The sequence below is a fragment of the Leucoraja erinacea genome, chromosome 1, assembly GCF_028641065.1.
Source record: "Leucoraja erinacea ecotype New England chromosome 1, Leri_hhj_1, whole genome shotgun sequence".
Classification (NCBI taxonomy): Eukaryota; Metazoa; Chordata; class Chondrichthyes; order Rajiformes; family Rajidae; genus Leucoraja; species Leucoraja erinaceus.
In genome coordinates, this window is record NC_073377.1 from 134,879,510 (window position 1) to 134,897,322 (window position 17,813).

The 17,813-nt window shown below is 48.9% G+C and overlaps 1 protein-coding gene across 1 annotated transcript in view; it reads left to right on the forward strand.

The window, feature by feature from the left end:
* The window catches only part of LOC129702112 (complexin-1), a 93,123-nt gene extending 84,178 nt beyond the window's left edge, over nt 1-8,945 (forward strand). Inside the window, exons 3-4 of the mRNA XM_055643687.1 lie at nt 1,662-1,837; nt 3,377-8,945. Coding sequence (XP_055499662.1) covers nt 1,662-1,837; nt 3,377-3,571 — 371 coding nt within the window. The 3' untranslated portion in view covers nt 3,572-8,945. The remainder of the gene's footprint in view (nt 1-1,661; nt 1,838-3,376) is intronic.
* Nucleotides 8,946-17,813: the final 8,868 nt, after the last annotated feature.

Consider the following 17,813-nt stretch of genomic DNA (forward strand, 5'->3'; position numbering starts at 1 on the left):
TTTTCTGGATTTCCAGCAGCTGTAAAAATTTGATTTTCAGGAAAGAATATTTGTAGTAATTCATGCATGTCTGCATTCTTTAAATATAGAAAATAGGTGCAGGAGGAGGCCATTCAGCCCTTCGAGCCAGCACCGCCATTCATTGTGATCATGGCTGATCGTCCCCTATCAATATCCCTTGACTCTACTAGCCCCTAGAGCTTTAAAGACTTTACACTGCCTATGCATTGAGGCTCATTCTGTACAGTTCCCAGTCTGTAGTGGCCAGCTTGCATCTCTGAGCTTCACGTTCACCATGAGAATTATTCCTCCTTGCTAGTTTGGCTTGACTGTACCACATGTGAGGAAATGTTGCACAGTCAGTGGTTCACCCTCTCTTTTATCCACTCCCTCGTTTATCGATGCACCACTGGCCCATTGTAGCCCCTAACTGCAGCGCTGACTGCATTGTTGCACAATGCAGGGCAGTATTGGCATGGTGGTGCTGTCCCCTTCACTAGCTGCCTTGGGCCTCTGTGCTCTGGGAAGTCCTAAGGCAGTGACCCCTGTGGTTTGCATCTGTCCACACTGCCTCAGTGATGTGCTTGCTTTAAACAACGCGTCTAGATCAATACTTTTGTGAGCAGCCAATAATTCTGATATATATATATACACGTAAATTTTATTTCAGCTTGCTCCAAAACTGACAAATTATGGACTGATCAATACTCTCAATTGCCCAGATCAATACTTTCAATTGAGTACACAATAATTCCAATGAACATTTACGAGAATGTTGTCTGAGCTGCTTCCTGGGTGATGAATTATGGACTATAGACTCAGCAGCTTGCAGTTCAAGTTCAACCTGGGAGTTATAACTGGGGCCTGGCCTGGATATAGTGGGTGCAGAGAGGATATTTACACTTGTGGCACAGCTTCAGAATTGAGGGACGTATCTTTACAAATGAGATGAGGAAGAATTTCTTTAATCCGAGGATGGTGAATCTGCGGAATTCTTTTAGCCAAGTCAGTGGATATTTTTAAAGTAGAGATAAACAGATTGTTTAGTACGGGTGTCAGGGGTTATGGGGAGAAGGCAGGAGAATGGGGTTAGGAGGGAGAGATAGATCAGCCATGATTGAATGTGGAATGAGACTCGATGGGCCGAATGGCCTAATTCTGCTCCTATCATTTATGCAGTCACAGTGAACCGTGGCCAAGGGTAACTGGTGTCAGTGGATACAGCCACGAACGATGAACCATGAACACAGGGGACATCTCCTGGCCGTTCTGCATGCCCTGAATGGAGATGAGGAAAAGGTCTCTGCTAGGTTAATCCTTGCCGAGGACCAAGACTTTGGTGCAGAGAGAAATCGACAGGTTGGTTGAGCTGCAGAATCCCCCGAATGTCCACACACAACTGCTTAGAAATGAGGGGGTACAGCTGCCCAGAGTAAAGGTGTAACAGCAAGACAACAAGTCACACAATGCTGGAGTAACTCAGCGGCTCGTGCAGCATCTCTGGAGAACATGGATAGCTGATGTTTCTGGTCGGGAAAATATGATTTGCTTTTAAATGATTCTACGGTCTCACAAAGCAATCTTCATCTGCAAATGTTTGGGTTAGATTTCCTGGGAGGAGCCAACACCTGGTGATAACTCCATCTTTCTTGTCATTGTAGGAGCTACCAAGGACATGGGGAAGATGTTGGGAGGCGACGAAGAGAAGGACCCTGATGCAGAGAAGAAAGAAGAGGAAAGATTAGAAGCTCTGCGGCAAGAAGAAGAAGAGCGTGCAGGGAAATACGCCAAGATGGAAGCGGAGCGTGAGGTGATGCGGCAAGGAATACGTGACAAGGTACAACACCTACAGCTGACCTCCCGTGTAGCTCAGGCAAAACCCCTTCTCCAAATGTTAAAGTATAGAAGTTGGGAGGTCATGTTGCAGTTGTATAAGATGTTGGTGAGACCGCATTTAGAATATTGTGTTCAGTTCCGGGCACCATGTTATAGGAAAGATATTGTCAAGCTTGAAAGGGTTCAGAGAAGATTTACAAGGATGTTGCCAGGACTAGAGGGTGTGAGCTATAGGGAGAGGTTGAGTAGGCTGGGACTCTATTCCATGGAGCTCAGGAGGATGACGAGAGATCTTACAGAGGTGTACAAAATCATGAAAGGAATAGATCGGGTCGATGCACAGTAATTTGCCCTGAGTAGAGTAATCGAGGACCAAAGGACACAGGTTTAAGGTGAGGAGGGAAAGATTTAAGTGGAATCTGAGGGGTAACCTTTTCACACCGAGGGTGGTGTGTGCCTGGAACGAGGTGCCTGGGATGGTGGTGGAGGCAGATAGTCCTAGCAACGTCCTCGTAAATCTTCTCTGCACCCTTAAAAAAGACACAGAGTGCTGGAGTAACTCAGCGGGTCAGGCAGCATCTTTGGAGAACATGGACACAGAGTGCTGGAGTAACTCAGCGGGTCAGGCAGCATCTTTGGAGAACATGGACACAGAGTGCTGGAGTAACTCAGCGGGTCAGGCAGCATCTTTGGAGAACATGGACACAGAGTGCTGGAGTAACTCAGCGGGTCAGGCAGCATCTTTGGAGAAGCCGTGACCGTTCAACTCAAGAGTTGAAGGGTGCGTGAGGTGTCTGGGCTGTAGGTTGGAAGGAACTGGACGGGGGGATAGGATGGAATCAGGGTATTTGGAGATGAGTTTTGAACAAGGGTACCGACCTGAAACATCACCTATCCACGCTCTCCAGAGATGCTGCCTGACCCGCTGTGTTACTACAGCACTCTGTGTCCAGTTACTCCAGAATTGCAGTTGCCTGTGTCGAGATTCCCTGCACTCTGCCCAGCTGTCGACCGGGACTGGGCCTGCTTCTGTGCTGGCTGAGTCTGCCCAGCTTCTACTCACTTGAATTTAGAAGGATGAGGGACACCTCATTGAAACATACAGTGAAATGTCTGGATAGAGTGGATGTGGAGAGGATGTTTCCACTCATGGGAGAGTATAGGACTAGAGCCTCAGAATTAGAGGACATTTCTTTAGTAAGGAAATGAGGCGGAATTTCTTTAGAGGATGGCAAATCTGTGGAATTCTTTGCCACTGAAAGGCTGTGGAGGTCAAGTCAATGGATATATTTAAGGCAGAGATAGATAGATTCTTGATTAGTACAGGTGTCAGCGGTTATGGGGAGAAGGCAGGAGAATGGGGTTAGGAGGGAGAGATATATCAGCCATGATTGATGGCGTAGACTAGATGGGCCGAATGGCCTAATTGTGCTCCTATCACTGATGGGCTTATGAAGTTTGATGGCAGCGTTTCCCGCGATGGTGTGCATGCTGCAGCTGTGTTTTTGTCTGATGCTGAATCTTCCCTCTGTGTCCACAGTATGGAATAAAGAAGAAGGAGGAGAAGGAGGCGGAGGCCATGGCGGCGATGGAGGCACAGGCAGAGGGTAGCTTGACCCGGCCCAAGAAGGCCGTGCCCACGGGCTGTGGGGATGAGGAGGAGGAGGAGGAAAGCATCCTGGACACTGTGCTAAAGTACCTCCCCGCCCCCCTGCAGGACATGTTCAAGAAGTAGAGCCCCCGCCAGCCCCCGCCGGCCCAGCGGACGCAGGGACGGTCACTCTGGTCACTTTGTTGCTACGTTTAAGCCATCCTCATTATCTAATGGTCACTTCCACCATTCAAGCTCCATGGCATTTGTGTAGTGGCATGGAAGCGTCATAGCACTGAACACCCACGTCTGTGTAGCACTCAGCACATTAACTAACCTGATAAGCCATGTTTATAGTCAATTCAAATCTAGTAACTAAATAGAGAAATGAAGAAACATTGTTTTCTCCCTCCTCGCCTGGCCCAACCTCGAGGGCTCTGGGGAGCGAGCACTTTCTGTTCATTGTTGTGGAAAACACCCTCAGTTGACAGTCCTGGTCCTTGCCAACATGGCCAGTCAACCCTCCCCTGTGATACAGGCACACCGGTACACACGGACTGTGTGATATAGGCACACCGGTACACACAGTGTGATACAGGCACACCGGTACACACGGACTGTGTGATATAGGCACACCGGTACACACAGTGTGATACAGGCACACCGGTACACACAGTGTGATATAGGCACACCGGTACACACGGACTGTGTGATACAGGCACACCGGTACACACGGACTGTGTGATACAGGCATTGAAATCCTCAGCTCTGCAAGTTTGCAGAATCTGCAGTTTTGGAATCATATTTAAAAGTTATTTCTGTTATGATATTATGTAAATTGAAGACTGTACAGACAGGGACCGGTGCACACACAAACAGCTGGTGAATGTGCTGTCAGTGACCCCAGTCAAGTGTGCTCACTAATGTTGGGTCTCTGGTGGGAGACAGCACTGGGGAATGGCTGTCACTGCCCAGGCCTCTGCTCCTTCACAAAGGCTGGTGGAGCACCTGGTGCGTCATTCACTGTCACAACCGGAGCAAGGAACACACACAATCAGTGTGACACACACAGACACACCCAGTGTGAGACAGACAGACACAGACACACAGTGTGAGACAGAGACACACATAGTGTGAGACAGAGACACACACAGACATATAGTGTGAGACAGAGACGCATAGTCAAACACAGTGTGCGACAAACACACAGACAGTGTGCGACACACACTGTGTGAGACAGACACACACACACACACACTGTGAGACAGAGACAGACACACACACACACACACACACTGTGAGACAGAGACAGACACACACACACACTGTGAGACAGACACACACACACACAGTGTGCGACAGAGACAGACACACACACACTGTGAGACAGACAGACACACACACAGTGTGAGAGACACACACACACACACAGTGTGAGAGACACACACACACATACACACTGTGAGACAGACAGACACACACACAGTGTGAGACAGACACACACACACACACAGTGTGAGACATAGACAGACACACACACACAGTGTGAGACAGAGACAGACACGCACACAGTGTGAGACAGACACACACACACACACTGTGAGACAGACAGACACACACACAGTGTGAGAGAGAGACACACACACACACACAGTGTGAGACAGACACACACACACACACTGTGTGAGACAGACACACACACACAGTGTGAGAGACACACACACACACACGCACACTGTGAGACAGACACACACACAGTGTGAGAGACACACACACACACACACACTGTGAGACAGACACACACACACACTGTGAGACAGACACACACACACACAGTGTGAGACAGACACACACACACACTGTGAGACAGACACACACACACACAGTGTGAGACAGACACACACACACACACTGTGTGAGACAGACACACACAGTGTGAGAGACACGCACACACTGTGAGACAGACAGACACACACACAGTGTGAGAGACACACACACACACACACACACACACAGAGAGACACACACACACACACACTGTGAGACAGACAGACACACACAGTGTGAGAGACACACACACACACACAGTGTGAGACATAGACACACACACACACAGTGTGAGACAGAGACAGACACGCACACACAGTGTGAGACAGACACACACACACACTGAGACAGACAGACACACAGTGTGAGAGAGACACACACACAGTGTGAGACAGACACACACACACACTGTGTGAGACAGACACACACACACAGTGTGAGACACACACACACACACACACTGTGTGAGAGACACACACACACACAGTGAGAGACACACACACACACACACACACTGTGAGACAGACACACACACAGTGTGAGAGACACACACACACACACTGTGAGACAGACACACACACACACTGTGAGACAGACACACACACACACAGTGTGAGACAGACACACACACACACTGTGTGAGAGACACACACAGTGTGAGAGACACACACACACGCACACACTGTGAGACAGACAGACACACACACACACACAGAGAGAGACACACACGCACACACACTGAGACAGACACACACACACACACACAGTGAGACAGACAGACACACACACACACAGTGTGAGACAGACACACACACACACAGTGTGAGACAGAGACAGACACACACACAGTGTGAGACAGAGACAGACACACACACACAGTGTGAGACAGAGACACACACACAGACACACACTGTGTGAGACAGACACAGTCACACGCTGCTGGTGAGGGTTATGTTTTCCGGTCAGTTCTGTGTGCGGTGTTGTTGGTTTTATTTGCCACAGGAGAGGTACCTGGTGTTGCCATAACATGTATTAAAAGTGGTCAGAATTGTAAATAGCGACTATATACAAACGTAAGCCATTTAGAATCGAGATGAAGAGTAGATCATATTGCTGGACATGGGCCTCCCATGCAATCATCACTGTGAACCTGCAGGTAGAGTGGAGACTCAATCCCGGCAATGCAAAGCAGCTTCTCACTCGCCGAAGCCGTCTCCTGGGGGTATCGTGTATCCCCGCTCACAGTCGCGACTGCAATGTTCCCACCAGCGACACCTAGTCACCCAGCACTGGGTCCATGCCGGCCAGGAGACCCTCGCCAGCACATTGGGACCACCTTCCCCTCCCCCTCCCCCCGTTCACACCATGACCCCCCCAGCGGCATGCGTACCCACCTTTCCCCCCTCCCCACCCTCACCTCCTTCCCCCCCACCCTCTGCACTCTCACTCACCCGCCCCCTGCCCTACCCACCCTTCCCCTCCATCCCACCCTCCCCCTCCGATCCCACACTGATCCATCACCCTCACCCTCAGCCCCTCCCCCCTCTCCTCTCCACCCCCCCTCTCTCCTCCTCAACTCCCTCCTCCCCAAACCCTTCTCCTCCTCCCCCTCCCCATCTCCCCCCACATTTTATTTTCCTCTCTCTTTTCAATGGAAATGATTCATTGGATGTGATTCTTGAGGTTGTGACTTATTTGGACTGAAGCGGAGGATGTCCCTGCTGGCTGGTGGTGTTACTGAGCTGATGGTGGTGAAGATGCAGCTTCTCCCAGGGGTTGGTTCAGTCATGGTTCACTGTCTATATGGGGCATGTTCACCATGGACTTTCCAGAGGGTGGGAGCTACAGCCCGTAATGAGCGACATGAGAAGCACCTTTCATCTGACAGTGATTGATAAACTCCACGTTTCAACAGACAAAGCCATAATGTAGGCTTGGCAGTCTGAAATATCTTGTCCAAAAAGACAGAAATGATGCTGTTTCAACAAACAGCGACCACGTTTCCCACAGTCCCAAAGGACAGGCATTTGCTAAGTGAATATTGTGTGACTGAGGCAGAAACCAAAGCAATAATGTTGCAGTGGGCAACAAAATGTCCCACCGGCACGCAGGGGTTACCCACACCCACATGCACACACACACACACGCACGCACACACACACCCACCTGCACCCACACTCACACCCACACACACATGCACGCACACCCACCTGCACCCACACACACACACACACCTGCACCCACATGCACACACCCGCACCCACACACACACACACCCACCTGCACCCACACACATGCACCCACACACACGCACACACACCTGCACCCACATGCACCCACACACACACACACCCACCTGCACCCACACACATGCACCCACACACACGCACACACACACCCACCTGCACCCACATGCACACACCTGCACCCACACACACACACACCCACCTGCACCCACACACACACACACACACCTGCACCCACATGCACACACCTGCACCCACACACACGCACACACACACCCACCTGCACCCACACACACGCACGCACGCACACACACCCACCTGCACCCACGCACACACACACACCTGCACCCACACACCTGCACCCACACACCCACCTGCATGCACACACACACATACCTGCACCCACACACACCTACACCCAGACAAACACACACACACACACCCTGCACCCACACACCCACCTGCATGCACACACACACACACATACCTGCACCCACACACACACCTACACCCAAACACACACACCTGCACCCACACCCACCTGCATGCACACACACACACACACACCTACACCCAGCCAAACACACACACACACACAACCACACCCACACACACACCTGCACCTACACACACACACACACACCTGCACCCACACCCACCCACTCCACACCCATCCACCCACCCACCCACACCCAGCAGATACTGGTCCACAGCTCAGCGTTAATCTGCAGATCACATCTGGTCCCAGGTGGAATAAATAACTGGATGGATCGAATGACTTTATTGTCTGTAGCCCGGTGATTTACCTCTGCAGTAATTTTCTTCAAACAGGTTATAAGCTAATAGAAAAAGACAATAAACTGCCTGAAGTGTCACAAACATCAAACAGTAAAGAGTTTAAATGCAATTAAAGACTGCCAGGCCTCTCTCTATGAGACTGCAATATATCTATTAACAATATAGCATGTGTCAATTTGTCCAAGTTCTTCTTGTCTTCCAGTGATGTTAATGTTCCGTGTTCTGGTTTTCATCTTGTCTACACAGAAACATGTAAAATGTACAGTTGAGAGTTCAGGTTATACTCCAGCTCGACCCTTTGGTGTAGCCGGAATTAAAATTCCCGTTCAATTTCCCACTGCTTTACATGCCCTTTGCCATAGAACCTTTGAACCATTTTGTTGGTCCCGTTGTAACGTAGGAAAACCTTCTAGCGTTTCAGAGCTTTTTGTGTGTGTGCGTGTGTGTTTGTAACTTGGTGAGTTTTGTAATGTGAAGGATTCTGTCCTGCTTCACTCTAGGTGCATGTAGACCCTCCACTATCAACAAAGGTGAGACTTGTTACTGGACATTGTGTCCAATTAGCATCTGTGGTGTCACTGCATGCTCCTCCTAAAGACCTTATCAAAATGTTCAGCCACAGTGAAAATAAAATGATTTCATTCACATTTCTCTTGCATCCGCTGTGATTTATTTCTCAAAATGAACTGGAGATTGAAAGGTCCCACTCTCTCCCTATTCCTCAATTCACAGGAAGGAACTGAGAAGAGTACAAGGCCAGGTCAGTTTGTTCTAGAGTGCTGGAGTAACTCAGCGGGTCAGGCAGCATCTCTGGAGAACATGGATAGGTAACGTTTCCAGTCGGGAATCTTCTTCAGACTCAACATGTTCCACGTTCTCCAGAGAAGCTGAGTTACTCCAGCACTTTGTGTCTTTTTTTGTAAATCAGCATTTGACATGGATAGATAAGTGATTGGCAGACAGGAAACAAAGAGTAGGGATTAACGGGTCCCTTTCAGAATGGCAGGCAGTGACTAGTGGGGTACCGCAAGGGTTGGTGCTGGGGCCGCAGCTATTTACAATATACATCAATGATTTGGATGAAGGGATTCAAAGTAACATTAGCAAATTTGCAGATGACACAAAACTGGGTGGCAGTGTGAACTGTGAGGAGGATGCTATGAGAATGCAGGGTGACTTGGACAGGTTGGGGGAGTGGGCAGATGCATGGCAGATGAAGTTTAATGTGGATAAATGTGAGGTTATCCACCTTGGTAGCAAAAACAGGAAGGCAGATTACTATCTAAATGGCATCAAGTTGGGAAAAGGGGAAGTACAACGGGATCTGGGGGTCCTTGTACATCAGTCTATGAAAGTAAGCAAAGGTACACAAAAATGCTGGAGAAACTCAGTGGGTGCAGCAGCATCTATGGAGCGAAGGAAATAGGCGACGTTTCAAGTCGAAACCCTTCTTTAGACTGATGGGGGGTAGGGGGGAGAAGGAAGGAAAAAGGGAGGAGGAGGAGCCCGAGGACGGGGTGATGGGAGCGGACAGCTCGAGGGTTAAGGAAGGGGAGGAGACTGCAGGGGATAGCAAAACTGGGAGAATTCAACGTTCATGCCATCCGGACGCAAGCAACCTAGGCGGAATAATGTGGATAAATGTGAGGTTATCCATTTTGGTGGCAAAAACAGGAAAGCAGACTATTATCTAAATGGTGGCCGATTGGGAAAGGGGGAGATGCTGCGAGACCTGGGTGTCATGGTACACCAGTCATTGAAGGTAGGCATGCAGGTGCAGCAGGCAGTAAAGAAAGCGAATGGTATGTTAGCTTTCATTGCAAAAGGATTTGAGTATAGGAGCAGAGAGGTTCTACTGCAGTTGTACAGGGTCTTGGTGAGACCACACCTGGAGTATTGCGTACAGTTTTGGTCTCCAAATCTGAGGAAGGACATTATTGCCATAGAGGGAGTGCAGAGACGGTTCACCAGACTGATTCCTGGGATGTCAGGACTGTCTTATGAAGAAAGACTGGATAGACTTGGTTTATACTCTCTAGAATTTAGAAGATTGAGAGGGGATCTTATAGAAACTTACAAAATTCTTAAGGGGTTGGACAGGCTAGATGCAGGAAGATTGTTCCCGATGTTGGGGAAGTCCAGGACAAGGGGTCACAGCTTAAGGATAAAGGGGAAATCCTTTAAAACGAGATGAGAATAACTTCTTTCACGCAGAGAGTGGTGAATCTCTGGAACTCTCTGCCACAGAGGGTAGTTGAGGCCACTTCATTGGCTATATTTAAGAGGGAGTTAGAGGCGGCCCTTGTGGCTAAGGGGATCAGGGGGTATGGAGAGAAGGCAGGTACGGGATACTGAGTTGGATGATCAGCCATGATCATATTGAATGGCGGTGCAGGCTCGAAGGGCCGAATGGCCTACTCCTGCATGTAATTTCTATGTTTCTATGTTTCTATGAATATGAGGTGCTGTTCCTCCAATTTCCGATGTTGCTCACTCTGGCAATGGAGGAGACCCAGGACAGAGAGGTCGGATTGGGAATGGGAGGGGGAGTTGAAGTGCTGAGCCACCGGAAGTTCAGGTAGGTTATTGCGGACTGAGCAGAGGTGTTCGGCGAAACGATCGCCCAACCTCCGCTTAGTCTCCCCGATGTAAATCAGCTGACATCTAGAGCAGCGGATGCAGTAGATGAGGTTGGAGGAGATACAGGTGAACCTTTGTCGCACCTGGAACGACTGGTTGGGTCCTTGAATGGAGTTGAGGGGGGAGGTGAAGGGACAGGTGTTGCATTTCTTGCAGTTGCAACGGAAAGTGCTCGGGGAGGGGGTGGTACGGGAGGGAATGGAAGAATTGACAAGGGAGTTGCGGAGGAAGCGGTCTTTGCGGAAGGCAGACATAGGGGGAGATGGGAAGATGTGGCGAGTGGTGGGGTCACGTTGGAGGTGGCGGAAATGGCGGAGGATTATTTGTTGTATTTGCCGGCTGGTGGGGTGAAAGGTGAGGACTAGGGGGACTCTGCCCTTGTTGCGAGTGCGGGGATGGGGAGAGAGAGCAATGTTGCGGGGTATGGATGAGACCCTGGTGCGAGCCTCATCTATGGTGGTGGAGGGGAATCCCCGTTCCCTGAAGAATGAGGACATTTCCGATGCCCTGGTGTGGAACGTCTCATCCTGGGAGCAGATGCGTCGTAGGCGGAGGAATTGGGAGTAGGGGCTGGAGTCTTTACAGGGGGCAGGGTGGGAAGACGTGTGGTTTGTAGTGTATGTCGGTCAGAAGTCTGTCCCCTGCGATGTTGATGGTGAGGTCAAGGAATGGTAGGGAAGTGTCGGAAATGGTCCAGGTGTATTGGAGTGTCGGATAGAAGTTGGTGGTGAAGTGGATGAAGTCAGACAGTTGTGTGTAGGTGCAGGAGGTGACCCCAACGCAGTCGTCAATGTAACGGAGGTAGAGGTCGGGGATGGGGCCCTGGTACGTACCCGACAAAGAGGCAGGCGTAGCTGGGCCCCATGCGTGTGCTCATAGCTACGCCTTGTGTTTGGAGGACATGGGAGGAGTCAAACGTAAAGTTGTTGAGGGTGAGGACCAACTCCGCTAGGCGGAGGAGGGTGTCAGTGGCTGGGTATAGGTTGCTCCTCTGGTCGAGGAAGAACCGGAGGGCTTTGAGGCCATCCTGGTGGGGGATGGAGGTGTAGAGTGACTGGACATCCATGTTGAAGATGAGGGGGTGAGGGCCTAGAGAGTGGAATGTGCGGAGGTGGCGGAGAGTGTCTGAGATGTCTAGAACATAGGTGGGAAGGGATTTGACCAAGGGGGATAGTTTGGAGTCAAGGTATGTGGAGATGAGTTCGGTGGGGCACGAACACGCAGAGACAATGGGTCTGTCGGGAGAGCCGGGTTTGTGGATTTTGGGGAGAAGATAAAAACGGGCCGTGTGGGGCTGGGGAATGATGAGGTTGGAGGCTCGGTCGGGCAGGGCGTGGGAATTGATGAAGTCGGTGATGGTGCTAGATATGGTGGCCTGGTGCTCGTCAGTGGAGTTATGGTCCAAGGGTAAGTAGGAGGAGGTGTCCGAGATTTGGCGTGTGGCCTCAGCTTTGTAGAGATCGACGCGCCAGACTACCACGGCACCTCCCTTGTCGGCTGGTTTGATGACCCAATCTGGGTTTTTGCGGAGTGATTGAATGGCAGTGCGTTCAGGGGGGGAGAGATTGGAGTGAGACAGGGGAGTGGAGAAGTTGAGGCGGTTGACGTCACGGCGGCAGTTCTGGATAAAGAGTTCCAGAGCCGGGACTTTACGAGAGGGGTTCCACGGGGAGGGGGTGCGTTGGAGGCGGGAAAAAGGGTCATCATTGGGGGGCGAGGACTCCTTCCCATGGAAGTGCGCTGTGAGGCGGAGACGACGGTAGAAGCGCTCCAAGTCATGGTGGGCGCGGAATTCATTGAGGTGGGGACGGAGGGGGACAAAGGTAAGACCTCTGCTGAGGACAGACCGTTCGGTGTGGGAGAGGGGGAGGTCGGGGGGGATGGTGAACACCCGACAGGGATGGGAGTTGGGGCCAGAGGAAGGCAGGTGGGTGGACTGGGGACAGGGCGATGTGTAGGGGAGGGGGGGGTTGTGGGGTGTTGGAGGGGGGGGTGGTGGGTGGTCAGGGGGGGGGGGGGTGAGAGGGCTGTAATGTGGGTGGGGAAGAGCGGGGGTGACATAGTTGGAGGGGGATGGGGGATAGTCAGTGGAACAGCCACTGAGGTTAGCAAGGCTGGGGAGACGGGCACTAGGACCCAGTGGAGTTAAGCCCAGGAGAGTGGGAGTGAGCAGCGTGGAGGCTTCAGGCCCAGTGCAGAGTCCAGGCTCCAGGTAAGGCGACGGCTGTGGGTTGCTGGAGGGGGGTGGAGTGGCGCGGGTCACCGGACCCGATGGTCGGAGTCCAGTGGCAGTTGAGTCGGGGTCCGCGGACGATGCGTGGGAGGTCCCGGTGGGTGGATATTCGGGAAAGTAAGCATGCAGGTGCAGCAGGCAGTGAAGAAAGCAAATGGCATGTGGGTCTTTATAACAAGAGAAATCGAATATAGGAGCAAAGTGGTAATTCTGCTGTTATACAGAGCCCTAGTGAGACCACACCTGGAGTATTGTGTGCAGTTTTGGTCCCCTAATTTGAGGAAGGACATTCTTGCTATTGAGGGAGTGTTTATGAAGTTAATTCCCGGGATGGCGGGACTGTCATATGCTGAGAGAATGGAGCAGCTGGGCTTGTACACTCTGGAGTTTAGAAGGATGAGAGGGAATCTCATTGAAACATATAAGATTGTTAAGAGTTTGGACATGCTAGAGCAGGAAACATGTTCCCGATGTTGGGGGAGTCCAGAACTAGGGTCCACAGTTTAATAATAAGGGGTAAGCCATTTAGAACGGACGAGGAAACACTTTTTCTCACAGAGAGTGGTGTGTCTGTGGAATTCTCTGACTCAGAGGGCGGTGGAGGCAGGTTTTCTGGATGCTTTCAAGAGAGAGCTAGATAGGGCTCTTATAAATAGCGGAGTCAGAGGATATGGGGAGAAGGCAGGAACGGGGTACCGATTGGGGATGATCAGCCATGATCACACTGACTTGAAGGGCCGAATGTCCTACTCCTGCACCTATTGTCTATTGAAGTTCCTTGTATCACAGTGGCCAGTAAATTTGCAAATGACACAAAATTAGGTGGTCTCATAGATAGTGAAGATGTTTATCAAGAATTACAATGGGATCTTGATCAGCTGAAGAAGTGGGCTGAGGTATAACATTGTTACAAAATTTTGAGATTTTAAAAATCAAGTCTACAATTTATCCCATCAGATAAAGCACAGAAATAAGTTTAATTTGACACCTAATTCACTTTCATATCTTCAGTATTAAAAAAGTTATGGCCATTTTCATACTTGGAAATTAGCATCTTGTTCCCTATTGATTTTCCATTGACTTAACACAAAAGCTGTGATCGAGGACAGTGAAATGGCCATAACTTTCTTAAAAATTAAGAGAACTGAAATAAATTTTCAGTTATTATAGATTGAAGCATTCTGAAACAAATATGAAACAATCTTACTTGGATGACCTGAAATTAAAGCATATAATTAGTTAGTTACCCAATTGTAGCTAATTCCAAACTTCAATTACTAGATCTAAACATCTATCCATTTTTTAAGAAAAGATTAACATTTTTAAATAGCCTAAGTGTCCAAATAACATTCACAAAGAATTCACAATAAAACATGATTTTTAAATCTCATTTACATTAATTTATAGGCCAAATGGAAGGAATTTAGTGTTCAATTGCTGTAAATTAATGGCCATTTAAATCAGCTTTCGAGTGGGATCCTGTGGAACTCTGTGGAACGCGCTGGTTTAGAACGTTCCCATTACGGTGAATTTGTACCCCAAATGCCCAGAAAAATACTGCGGGATTTTAATGGGGCTACTCGCAACATAAAACTTTGTATAAAGGGATCTTAAGAAGCCCTTTTTAATGTAAAAATAAACAACCTACCTTCATTTTTCCCCTGTATGAGATCCGTCCCCTTTTTGTCGGCGGTCGCGGATTTAGAGGATAATTTTTAACCTACAATTAAATTAACCATTTAAATTAAAAAATAGCTCCAGCGAAAGAATCTCCCAGCGATTTTTCGACAGCAACTAAGTAGGCTGAACAAGCTCGATTTGAATAGCCTAGGGAAAATCGCGTTTTAAACCCCCCCCCCCCCCCCCCCCCCTCCCCCCCCTCTCTCAATGACGCCAAAATCACGCACACGGGCTTGGACAGATCTGCAGCGACGCTTAAGGTAGGTTTTGCAACATACCTATGAGGTATGGTGAGAGAACGCGTTATTTGATAAGGCACAGAGTCCCCTGATAGGTTTCAAGGCTTCCTTATTTATTCACATTTTGATTTTGTTCGCAGTTACATGAGTAGTGGCCATTTGACCTGTTTTGCATGTCATTGATGATGCCTTTAAATTTTAGACTGCCCGTTATATTATGGGTGGGATTTATGATGTGTTTTTGGGCGTGTTTGGAGCTTAGATGCTTGCGCAGAAGTTTTTTAGATTAGTTTGGAGAGACGATGGGGAAGATCATGCGGGTCATGCGGGGTTCATGCGAGATCTAAAGGAGATCATGCCAGCGTTACGGAGACACGAGGAGTTTTCTAATGTTTAAAGTAATAAGCTGGAGTTCGATGAAGATCGCAGCAATGAGTCGGAAGAAATTTGGATGTATCTTACTGTTTTCTATCAACAATAAAGCATTTATTCACCTAAAGTCTGTGTTTTTTATCCATATCTGTAAAGAAGCTCTGAAAGTCTCGGTGAGTGAGCTTGCATGCGTTTCGAAGACACCTCCTTCAACCATTCTCATCCATTTAGTAGCTAGGGTGCTAATTACCTGAAAGATAAGAAAATCTGCCGCTTCAACATGTTCAGAAAAGCGGAGCTGAGTCGTACATGACACCACTGAACAAGGTCATTTTAACCACACATTTTTTACCATCTTCTCTGACTCTCTTTCTCAATGGCTTGAAACTCATCACTGAATGAGTTTATTTTTGGTCTTGGTCAGGAGGGGGTCGATGAGCACTGCCCCCTTACCTTGGTCCATATAAGGGGTTGTTGTCCACAGAAGTGACTGAGTTTTAATCTGTGAACCTTGAGTTCACAAGCTGGTCTTTTCAAGGATTCAGTTCAGAAACTGTGCAACCTCTGATGGAGTTTAATTAAAGTATGCGTGAGGTGATGCATTCTTGTAAGTCAAACCAGGCCAGGACCTTCAGTGAATGGCAGGCCCCTAGGGAGTGTTGCAGAACAGAGGGATCTAGGGGTGGAGGTACAGGACAGTACACTGTTCCATGAAAGTGGCAACGCAGGTAGTGTAGATAGGGTGGTCAAGAAGGCTTTCAGTACACTGGCCTTTATCAGTCAGGGTATTGAGTATAGAAGTTGGGGTGTTATGCTACGAAACGTTAGTAAGGCTGCACTTGGAGTATTGTGTCCAGTTTGCTCACAGAGACACAGAGTAAAGAGGCACAGAGACACAGGGTTGCAGAGACACAGAGACACAGGGTCACAGAGTCACAGAGACACAGAGACACAGAGTCAGTCACAGAGACACAGAGACACAAAGACACAGAGTCACAGACACAGAGACGGTCACAGAGACACAGTTACAAATACACAGACACAGAGACACAGTCACAGTCACAGACACAGAGTTACAGGGACACAGAGACAGAGTCACAGACACAGAGTCACAGAGACACAGTCACAAAGTCAAATGTGGATCCCTTGAAGGCAGACACGGGTGAAATTATTATGGGGAACAAGGAAATGGCAGAAGAGTTCAAAATGTACTTCAGATTTGTCTTCACTAAAGAAGACACAAACAATCTCCCAGATGTACTGGAGGACAGAGGATCTAAGATGTTAGAGGAACTGAAAGAAAATGTCATTAGGCGAGAAATAGTATTGGGTAGGCTAATGGGACTGAAGGATGATGAATCCCCTGGGCCTGATGGTCTGCATCCCAGGGTCCTCAGGGAGGTGGCTCTAGAAATAGTGGACGCATTGGTGTCCTTTTTCCAATGTTCAATAGATTCAGGATCAGTTCCTGTGGATTGGAGGTTAGCTAATGTTATCCCACTTTTCAAGAAAGAAGCAAGAGAGAAAACGGGAAATTACAGACCAGTTAGCCTGACTTCGGTGGTGGGAAAGATGCTGGAGTCAATTATGAAAGAGGTAATAATGGGGCATTTGGATAGCAGTAAAAGAATTAGTCCAAGTCAACATGGATTTATGAAAGGAAAATCATGCTTGACTAATCTTCTGGAATTTTTTGAGGATGTGACAAGTAAAATGGATGAAGGGGAGCCAGTGTATCTAGACTTTCAGAAAGCCTTTGATAAGCCTTTGACACATGGGAGACTGGTGACTAAAATTAGAGCACATGGTATTTGGGGTAGGGTGTTGACATGGATAGAAAATTGGTTGGCAGACAGGAAGCAAAGAGCAGGAGTGAACGGGTCCTTTTCAGAATGGCAGGCAGTGGCGAGTGGAGTGCCGCAAGGCTCGGTGTTGGGGCCGCAACTGTTTACCATATGTATTATTGATTTGGAAGAGGGAATTAGGAGCAACACTAGCAAGTTTGTGGATGACACAAAGCTGGGTGGCAGTGTGAACTGTGAAGAGGATGTTAGGAGGTTGCAGGGTGACCTGGACAGGTTGAGTGAGTGGGCAGATACATGGCAGATGCAGTATAATATAGATAAATGTGAGGTTATCCACTTTGGCGGCAAAAAACTAAAGGGGCAGATTATTATCTCAATGGGTTAGGGGGAGGTGCAGCGAGACCTGGGCGTCCTTGTACACCAGTCACTGAAAGTTGGCTTACAGGTGGAATCAAGGGATATGGGGAGAAGGCAGGCACGGATTATTGATTGGGGACGATCAGCCATGATCACAATGAATGCTGGCTCGAAGGGTCGAATGGCCTC